General features: G+C 47.8%; 1 protein-coding gene across 1 annotated transcript in view; it reads right to left on the bottom strand.

The window, feature by feature from the left end:
- Positions 1-480: 480 nt before the first annotated feature.
- LOC311220822 (homer protein homolog 1-like) overlaps positions 481-10,017 on the bottom strand; it is a gene marked incomplete at both ends in the record, with an annotated part of 117,547 nt that continues 108,010 nt past the window's right edge. Inside the window, one exon of the mRNA XM_084304438.1 lies at positions 481-669. Within this exon, the coding sequence (XP_084160564.1) occupies positions 481-669 (189 nt within the window). The remainder of the gene's footprint in view (positions 670-10,017) is intronic.

Below are 10,017 nucleotides of genomic sequence, written 5' to 3'. Positions count from 1 at the left end.
TGCTTCTCCACAGTGTAAAATATCCTGAGAAATTAAGAACAACAAAATACAGGGCCATCAGCACTAAGTTGTTGAACAAATTAAATATCTTGAATAAATAAAACAGCAGATAACCTATATTGTGTCTATTACAAAAAGAGGATGTAACTTGGGCCACTACTACTTCTTCCATCACTGATAATTAGAAAAGGATTGCATTCAATTACTGTTAATATCTTTCAAGTTATCTATGTCCAATAATGTACAAGGAGGTAATTTGTAATTCAAGTTGTTTTTGTTTTTGTTTGTGTGTGTTTTTTTTTCTTCAGCTAGCTTCAAGCTGAGTTCTAAATTTTACATTGAAGTATGACTCAAATTTAAAATAAGCCCTCTCAGGAAAGCATTTTCAAAGTTGCACAAAATTAGATGCAGAGCTCAAGACAGTCCTACAAAGAGAGACAGTGCATCTTTAAGCTGATTGGCACTGAAATCCCATTTTCTTTAGCTGCATTCTACTAGCTTGGCCAAGTTATCTCGTAACTCGGTCAGTTCAAATATTTTTCCATCAAGATTTTCTAAAAGTGTCTTCAAGTTATTGTGAAAAGCTTCTTGCTCATTCTGACTTTTCTCCAGACGTTGCTCTAGATCAGAGAGCTGGCCTTCCAGGTCTTTGTTTCGAATTTCTACTTCCTTCAGAGAAAATACATAACATGTTAACGTTCAGTCTAGAAACAGAAAGTAGTCTAAACTCTTGCTGATGTTCATGTACTATTTCCGTTTTTTAAACAATTTGTGACTCTTTAAGGTTTCCACAAAGCCAAAACCAGAACCCAAATTGTTATTAGGATTGAACGTGTACTATTGTTTCCTCAATTTTTTTTTCAGTAATTTATATGAAGGACAAAATCCTTGAGACAGGGATAAGATTTAGTCAGTGAACAATGCATTTGATATACTTACTCAGGTAAATTATTACTTATGCGGTGGCGGGCCATTTAAATCAGGTGTAGCCACCATTATACAGTCACTCGCCCAGGCAATTGGTGATCCCACGCTCTGCGAGGGATTGCAGCGTGCATGAGGTTTCCTGCTTCGAGGCCACTTGAGGCAGAAGAGGAAGCAGCCAGGACCCGGCAGCCCTCACGAGGGCAACTGATGAGACTTGAATGGAGCCAGAAGTGCCCCCCTCTGTTGTACAAAGGCAGCCCCTGGGGAGCGCAAGAAACCAGGAACATAGGGACCAGGAGGTGGCGGGTCAGTTTGTACAGGTAGGGCGGGTGGAGTATCCCTCTCCACTCAGGAAACAGGCTGACCTATTGGCTGCCTCCCAGATGGTAAATCCAGACGTGGTGTCCTCCAGACAGAAAGCTCTCGCCAAAAAGACTCTGGCAACTGAGACTAACTGCCTTTCCAGTGATGCGGCTCTTCAGGTCTCAAGTTGTAGGGAGTGCCTGAGCCTGTTGCTACCAATGGAGGGTGGCAAAGATACTACCTGCATGAGGTGTGAGCAGGTGGAGGATCTGATCAGCCTGGTGGCAGAGCTCAAGGAGGAGGTGGGGAGACTGAGGACCAACAGGAAGAGTAAGCAGGATTTAGACTGGTGGAATAACTCCCTGACATACCTGAGAGAAAGGCATGGGGGTGATACACCCCAAATAGTTGTGGACCCCCTTCCCTGTCACTGACGGGCAGAGGGAGGGGACCTAAGAGATGGAGAGGAATGGAAACAGGTCCCTGCTTGGCATTTCAGGAGAGCCCCCTCCGTACCCACCTTGCCTTCCCAGGTGCCCTTACACAATAGGTTTGTGGCTCTGGAGCTTGAGGGATGGGTAGGTGAGGATATGGGGGAAGGTCCACCCAGGAGGTTGTCTAGGGCAAGGAAGTCGACTCCATGCCTCAAGACTTTCTCCATCAAGAAGGAAAGAAGGGTAATTGTTGTAGGTGACTCCTTTCTGAGGGGAACAGAGAACCCCATCTGTTGGCCAGACCCTACCCATAGGGAAGTCTGCTGCCTCCCTGTGGCCCAGGTCAGAGAAGTTAGCAGGAAACTTCCTGGCATGGTTTGCCCCTCCAAATATTATCCCTTAGTGATAATTCAGGCTGGCAACAAATAAATTGCTGAAAGAAGCCTGAAGGCTATCAAAAAGAACTTCAGGGGATTGGGGCAGTTAGTGGATGGAGTGGGAGCACAAGTGGTATTTTCCGCTATCCCTTCAGTGGCAGAGAGGGATAGTGAGGGGACCTGGAAAGCACAGCTGATCAATACATGGCTGAGAGGCTGGTGCCACTGCAGGAATTTTGTGGTTTTTTTTTTTGACCATGGGGTGGTTTACTTGGTACCTGGCCTGTAACGCTGCAGATGGGTCCCACGTCTCAAAGGGGGAAAGGGATACTAGGCCAGGAGCTGGCAGGGCTCGTTGAGAGGGCTTTAAACTAGGTGTGAAGGGGGACGGGGATGAAATGAGGCTCACTAGAGATGAGCCTGGAGGAGCAGTCCCAGGGTTGGGGGTGAGGGCAATGGCGCAACTGAAGTACATCTACACTAATGCATGCAGCATGGGCAACAAACAGGAGGAGCTGGAAGCCATTGTGTGGCCAGGAAACTACAACTTAGTTGCCATCACTGAAATGTGGTGGGACCATTCCTGCGACTGGAGTGCTGCAATGGATGGATATAAGCTCTTCAGAAGGGACGGGCAGCAAAGGGGAGGTGGCATGGCTCTCTGTATTAGAGAGTGTTTTGATGTTGTAGAGCTCAGGGCTGGGAATTATAAGATCAAGTCCCTATGGGTAAGGATCCTGGTGGGGGTCTGTTATAGACCGCCAAACCAGGATGAAGAGAAGGAAACCAGGATGAAGAGGTGTTCTACAAGCAGCTGGTGGAAGTCGCTCAGTCAGCAGCGCTTGTTTTCGTGGGGGACTTTAACTTCCCAGGCATATGCTGGAAATACAACACAGCCCTGAGGAAGCAGTCCTGGAGGAGGTTCCCGGAGTGTGTGGAAAATAGCTTCCTGAATTAGCTGGTTAGTGAGAATACTGGGAGGGGGGGTGTTCCACTAGACTTGCTGTTCACGATTGGAGAAGGACTGGTGAGAGACGTGGTGGTCAGAAGCTGTCTTGGGCACAGACAGTGACCACAAAATGGTAGAGTTCTCTATTCTTAGCAAAGTCAGTAGGGGAGTCAGTATAACAGCTACCTTGGAGTTCCGGAGGGCAGACTTTGAATTGTTCAGGACACCGGTAGAGAAGGTCCCTCAGGAGTCAGTCTTGAAAGGCAGAGGGGTCCAGGAAGTCTGGATGCTCCTCCAGACGGAAGTCTTAAAGGTGCAGGAGCGGGCTGTCTCCGTGTACCGTAAGATGAGCTGGCAGGGAAGAAGACCGCTGTGGCTGAACAGCGAACTTTTGCTGAGTCTCCGGGAGGAAAAGAGAGTTTATGTCCAGTGGAAGAGGGGACACGTAATTCGGGGAGAGTACAAGGAAGTTGAGAGCATATGCAGAGAAAAAGTCAGGAAGGCCAAAGCCCAGCATGAGCTCAACCTGGCCAATATGGTTAAGGGTAATGAAAAATGCTTTTATAAATATATTAACGGCAAGAGGAGAGCCACCGTGAATCTCCATCCTTTACTGGGCACAAGGGGGAGCATGACTACTGAGGATAAGGAAAAGGCTGAGGTTCTCAATGCCTTCTGTACATCTGTCTTTACTAGTCAGACCAGTTATCCTTGGGGTACTCAGCCTCCTGACCTGGAAGTCTGGGACAGGGAGCAGAAGAAACCCCCCACGATTCAAGTGGAAACAGAGACCTGCTGCTCCACCTATACTGTCACAAGTCCATGGGGCCAGATGGGATCCACCCGAGGGTGCTGAGGCAGTTGGCGGATGTGATTGTTGGACCACTTTCCATCATCTATCAGCAGTCATGGACATCTGGAGAGGTTCCAGATGACTGGAGACTTGCTGATGTGACACGCATCTATAAGAAGGGTCGTAAGGAGGATCCGGGGAACTACAGGTCTGTCAGCCTGGCCTCGGTTCCAGGAAAGGTTATGGAACGGGTCATGTTGAGTGCAATCACGCAGCATATGCGGGACAACCAGGGGATCAGGCCCAGCCAGCATGGGTTCATGAAAGGCAAGTCCTGCCTGACCAACCTCATCTCCTTCTATGATTGGGTGACCCACCTGGTGGATGAGGGAAAGCCTGTTGATATAGTCTACCTAGACTTCATCAAAGCCTTTGGCATGGTCTTCCATGGTATTCTCCTGGAAAAAGTGGAAGCCATGGCTTGGACAGGTACACTCTTTGCTGTGTTAAAAGCTGGCTGAACAGCTGGGTCCAGAGAGTAGTGTTCAGCATTATAGGACCTGGTGGTCACCAGGGCAAAAGTGCTCACTAAATAGGTTAAGATTTGAGGAAGCCTGGGTTTCAGTGACCATACCCTGGTTGAGTTTGTGATCTCGAGGAACATGGGCCTGGCCAGCAGCAAATTCAGGACCCTAAACTTCCAAAGAGCGGACTTCAAGAAGTTCAAAGAATTAGTGGATGAGATCCCATGCGTCATTGTACTTAGAGACAGAGGAGCTGATAAAGGCTGGCAACTCTCAGGCAGCTCTCAGGCAACTGGATATTTTCCTTAGAGCACAAGAGCTCTCCACTCCTATACAAAATAAATCAAGCAGGGAAGGCAGGAAACTGGCATGTGTGAAATGTGTTCATCTGATTCGTGTCAATATGGAACAATGCTAGGGACGCATGGTATGATGAATGTGACCTTCTGTCTTACATACCCTTGTATAACCACAAGTCTAAGAAAAACAGAGTGGTTAATGTATATAATTCTTGTATCTTGCAAAGGAATGTTTTAGCAATTTGTGTCAATAGGGGATAAGAGAACAAAGGGGTTTCAGAATAACTGCTAACTATTATGACTATTGGATGGGACACTATGCAAGTCTCTGATATCTGGCCAAGAGTTTAAGGAGAAGGGGAAAGCTGAAGGACGACTAGAAGACAAAGCTTGCAGGGGATGCTGCACAAGTCTCTGACACCCGGCCAAGTTGGACAAAGGAGAAGGACAAGAAAAAAAGCCTGGGAGGAAGACTACGAGCCTTCACCCCCAGAGGGACCACTGGAGACTGATACGCATGTGCCAGTGGGAGGGTTCAGATTCCGGAAACTAATTATAATAACTCAGAGACTCCCGGCGCACCCAGCACTGTTTGCTTACCTCTATTCATTTAATAAATTGTAACTTTGATTATAACCCTATTTGGGACTTAGCCATTTATTACACATGGATGAACAAGGATCTTCTGGTCAAACTTAGGCAAAAGAAGGAAAAGCACAGACGGTGGAAACAGAGACATGTGACCTGGGAATGGAGAGAAATCCAGCTGCGACCGGTCACAAGTAGTGTTCTCCAGGGGTCAGTGCTGTGGCCCATACTCTTTAGTATCATTATTGATGATTTGGACCAGGGAATTGAGTGCATCCTCAGTGAATTTGCAGATGACACCAAGTTGGGGAGAAGTGTCGATATGCCAGAGGAGGGTAGGAAGGCCCTGCAGAGGGACCTGGACAGGCTGGGTCGATAGGCAAGGGCCAATGGGATGAGGTTCAACATGGATAAGTTCTGGGTCCCGCACTTTGGTCACAACAATCCCATGCAATGCTACAGGCTTGGGGCAGAGTGGCTGGAAAGCTGTGCAGAGGAAAAGGATCTGGGGGTGTTGGTCAACACTCACCCGAACATGAGCTGGCATTGTGCCCAGGTGGTCAAGAAGGCCAACAGCATCCTGGCTTATATCAGGAATAGTGGAGCCAGCAGGACCAGGGAGGCAATCGTCCCCCTGTATTCTGCTCTGGTGAGGCTGCACCTCAAGTACTGTGTTCACTTTTGGGCCCCTCACTACAAGAAAGACATTGAGGCCCTGGAGCGTGTCCAGAGAAGGTCTACAAAGCTGGTGAAGGGCCTGGAACACAAGTCTTCGGAGGAGTGGCTGAGAGAGCTGGGGTTATTTAGTCTGGAGAAGAGGAGGCTCAGGGGAGACCTTATTTGCTCTCTACAGTCACCTGAAAGGATGTTGTGGGGAGCTGGGGGTCAGCCTCTTCTCACAGATAACCAGTGACAGGACTAGAGGGAATGGCCTAAAGTTGCACCAGGGGAGGTTTAGGTTGGAAATTAGGAGACAGTTCTTCACAGAGAGAGCAGTCAGGCATTGGAAGGGGTTGCTCAGGGAGGTGGTGGATTCACCGTCCTGGGGGGTGTTTAAGGAAAGGCTGGACCTGGTGCACAGGGACATGGTTTAGTGGCTGATATTGGTGTTAGGAGGATGGTTGGACCAGATGATCCTGGAGGGCCCAAAAAGTTGTGGTGAATGGAGTCAAATCCAGTTGGAGGCCGGTCACTAGTGGCGTTCCCCAGGGCTCGGTACTGGGGCCAGTCCTCTTTAATATCTTTATCAATGATATGGATGAGGGCATTGAGTGCACCCTCAGTAAGTTTGCAGATGACACCAAGTTAGGTGCGTGTGTCGATCTGCTTGAGGGTAGGAAGGCTTTGCAGGAGGATCTGGATAGGCTGCACCGATGGGCTGAGGTCAACTGTATGAAGTTCAACAAGGCCAAGTGCCGGGTCCTGCACCTGGGGCGCAATAACCCCAAGCAGAGCTACAGACTGGGAGATGAGTGGTTGGAAAGCTGCCTGGCGGAGAAGGACCTGGGAGTATTGGTTGATAGTTGGCTGAATATGAGCCAGCAGTGTGCTCAGGCGGCCAAGAAGGCCAACAGCATCCTGGCTATAAGAAGCAGTGTGGCCAGCAGGGCTAGGGAAGAGATTGTCCCCCTGTACTCGGCTCTGGTGAGGCCGCACGTCAAGTACTGTGTTCACTTTTGGGCCCCTCACTACAAGAAGGACATCGAGGTGCTCGAAAGAGTCCAGAGAAGGGCGACAAAGCTGGTGAGGGGTCTAGAGAACAAATCCTACGAGGAGCAGCTGAGGGAGCTGGGCTTGTTCAGCCTGGAGAAAAGGAGGCTCAGGGGCAACTTTATCGCTCTTTATAAGTACATTAAAGGAGGCTGTAGCGAGGTGGGGTTTGGTCTATTCTCCCATGTGCCTGGTGAGAGGACAAGGGGGAACGGGCTAAAGTTGCGCCAGGGGTGTTTTAGGTTGGATCTTAGGAAGAACTTCTTTTCGGAGAGGGTTGTTAGGCATTGGAATGGGCTGCCCAGGGAAGTGGTGGAGTCACCATCCCTGGAGGTCTTTAAAAGACGTTTAGATGTAGAGCTTAGGGATATGGTTTAGTGGAGGACTGTTAGTGTTAGGTCAGAGGTTGGACTCGATGATCTTGAGGTGTCTTTCAACCTAGACAAATCTGATTCTGTGATGAAGTTGAGCTGACTACCATGCAAATAAATCTAGACATTTTAATCCATGCTGCTTTAGTGTCTTCTAACGAACTTTATGTAAATACCCCCCCACACACACATTTTTCACTGCAAGACCATGGCCTCAAAAAATATCATCATATATATCATATGATATCAAAATATCATATTAGGCTTAAAAACTTAAAATGCACAGCTAAAACAACAACTCAGTAAAACATCAATTATTCTAGCATCAATGATTAAAAAAAAAAATAGACTTGAGCGATACTCATCCATTTGATGCATGGGAGTGTACTGTGCTTATGTAGCATGGTTTTCAAAGCATGGGGTCTGCAGGGGTGGCCTCTCTAAGAGACCAGGAGCTGCCCCAAGACCCCAAGAGATAGTTCCAAAACAGACACGCCACTGGTCAAAGCTGAGCCAATGAGCAAGGTTGGTTTCACCTCTGTGATTACATATTTCAAAGGGGTGTGGGGGGGGTGGGGGATGATGCACAGCAGCAGCTGGGAGAGAGGAGTGAGAAAATGTAGAAAGAGATAACCCTGCAACCACCAAGGTCAGTGAAGAAAGAGGTGCTCCAGGGACCAAAGCAGAGATTGCCCTGAAGCCCATAGAGGAGCCCATGGTGGAACAGGTGGATCTGGCCTGAAGGAGGCTGCAGTCCATGGAGAGCCTATACAGGAGCAGACTCTGGACCAGAACTGCAGCCCATGGAGAGGAGCCCACTGTGGAGCAAGTGGTTTGGCAGGAGCTACATCCCATCGGGAACCCACTCTAAAGCAGTTACTTCCTGAAGGACTGCACCCCATAGTATGGGCCCATATTGGAGCAGTTCTTGAAGAACTGCAGTCTGTGGAAAGCCCGTGTAGGATCTGTTTGGACTGCAACCCATGGGAAGCACTCCGTGCTAGAGGGGAAGAGGGAGAACTCCATGCTGAAGCAGGGGAAGAGGGTGACTATGGAGGAGAGAGCAGAGACCAAGCATTATGGCCTGAACGCATTCCTCATTCCCCATTCCCCTGCACCCCTCGGGGGGAGGGGGGGGTTAGGGGGGGGAAGTAGAAGAGGGTGAACAGGGAGGAAGATGTTTTTAGTTTGCTTTTAGTTCTCACTGTTCTAGTCTGTTATTATCAGGCAATAAATTACATTAATCTCCCTTACGCTGTTTTGCCTGTGGCAGTAGTTGGTGAGTGATCTCCTTCTTCTTGTCTCCGTCCATGAATTTTTCATGAGCCTTTTTCATTGTATTTTCCCCCCTGTTCTGTTGAGGAAGGGGAGTGAGAGAGCAGCATGATGGAAATTAGCTAGTCATCAGTGTGAAACCACTACAGGGATGAAGACTACAAATTAAGAGTATGAGGCACTGAAATCCATTCCTCTCTCCAAAGCATCTTCAGTTGATTCTGAAAGATAAGTATTCTGTTAGCTATCACTAACTTGTCTCACTGCTCTATGCCCTGGGGCACCTAACTGCAAGGTCCATGGCACAATAGAAAGCATCAGAGCTATTAGTGCTGTACAGTCAAGCTGTTCCAATACAGTTGCTGGAAAGATGGAACAGCAATAGTGCATGGGATCTGACCGCAAGCAAGCTCATCTCTCTCTCTCTTTTATGTGGAAGAGAAATCCCCAAACCGCTACAAGTAACAGCACAGAGTCACTCTGCCTCATGCCAAGCAGCTTGTGGAGAGCACTCCAGGCTGGGACCACCACCATCTCTGGCTTGTGTATTAATAGGAGGAGAGATTATAGCTGTTTTGCCTCGTGCGAACTGGGTGCCCTATCTTATATCATTATAATTATATAACATATAATATATATGTATGTAATATATACGTATAACAGTGATGTGGCTCTGGAATAGCAAATTGTTCTTTGTCTCATTCATTGTATGGCTCAAATTCATGCAGAATTTCATAATTTCAGCTATGAAAACCCTTTCAAAGGCAGCACTGGGACAGTGTACTTAGTACACCATATACCCTGAGCAGCCATTTTCTGGAAAAGCGCATGGTCAATTAGTATTTATGTACACTAATATTTTTTTAAACACTGTTTACCTTTACAGTGGCTTTGTGTCACAAAGCTTTAACAGCTCCTCTGAGTTTTTACAACCGTTTGTTTCATGCACAGCCATAGGGAGAGCTGCTTGGCATCCTGCAGCAGTCCTTCCTCCCAGCACAAGTGACTCTTCTTTCTGCCCTCCCACACTCCCACTGTTTTTATTATTAGCCTTCTGTCTCCCTTGAAGCTAACAAGTATATTCATGTTTACACTGGAGTGATCTCTGTGAATCATAAGAAACAACCTGACCCATATGTAATATGTATTTGAGAAGTCAAGAGTAACAGGGAAAAAAAAGAAGCTTTGTGTCAAAGCCCATTGTCTAAAACATATTTCCACCTGTGACAGGCATGATTGCTTTGTCAATTGGCTGTTACACCTCTAGGCAGAGGAAGAATGGGGCAATGTGGCCAGTGCTCAACGTCATCTCCCAGCTCCATTGGGTGAGAGAGCTATGGGACCCCCAGAGGCAGTGCAGGTGGAGAAAACAGAGCAAATTGTAAAGGAGAAGAAGATGACAGGGGAATTGTAAAGGAGAGCTCAGGGCCACAACCCTCATGAGGGGTTGGGATGTAGACCTCATCT

Source organism: Netta rufina (assembly GCF_964035555.1).
Source record: "Netta rufina genome assembly, chromosome: W".
Classification (NCBI taxonomy): domain Eukaryota; kingdom Metazoa; phylum Chordata; class Aves; order Anseriformes; family Anatidae; genus Netta; species Netta rufina.
Note: the sequence above shows the minus strand (reverse complement) of the source record. Positions and strands in the feature narration are given on the sequence as shown.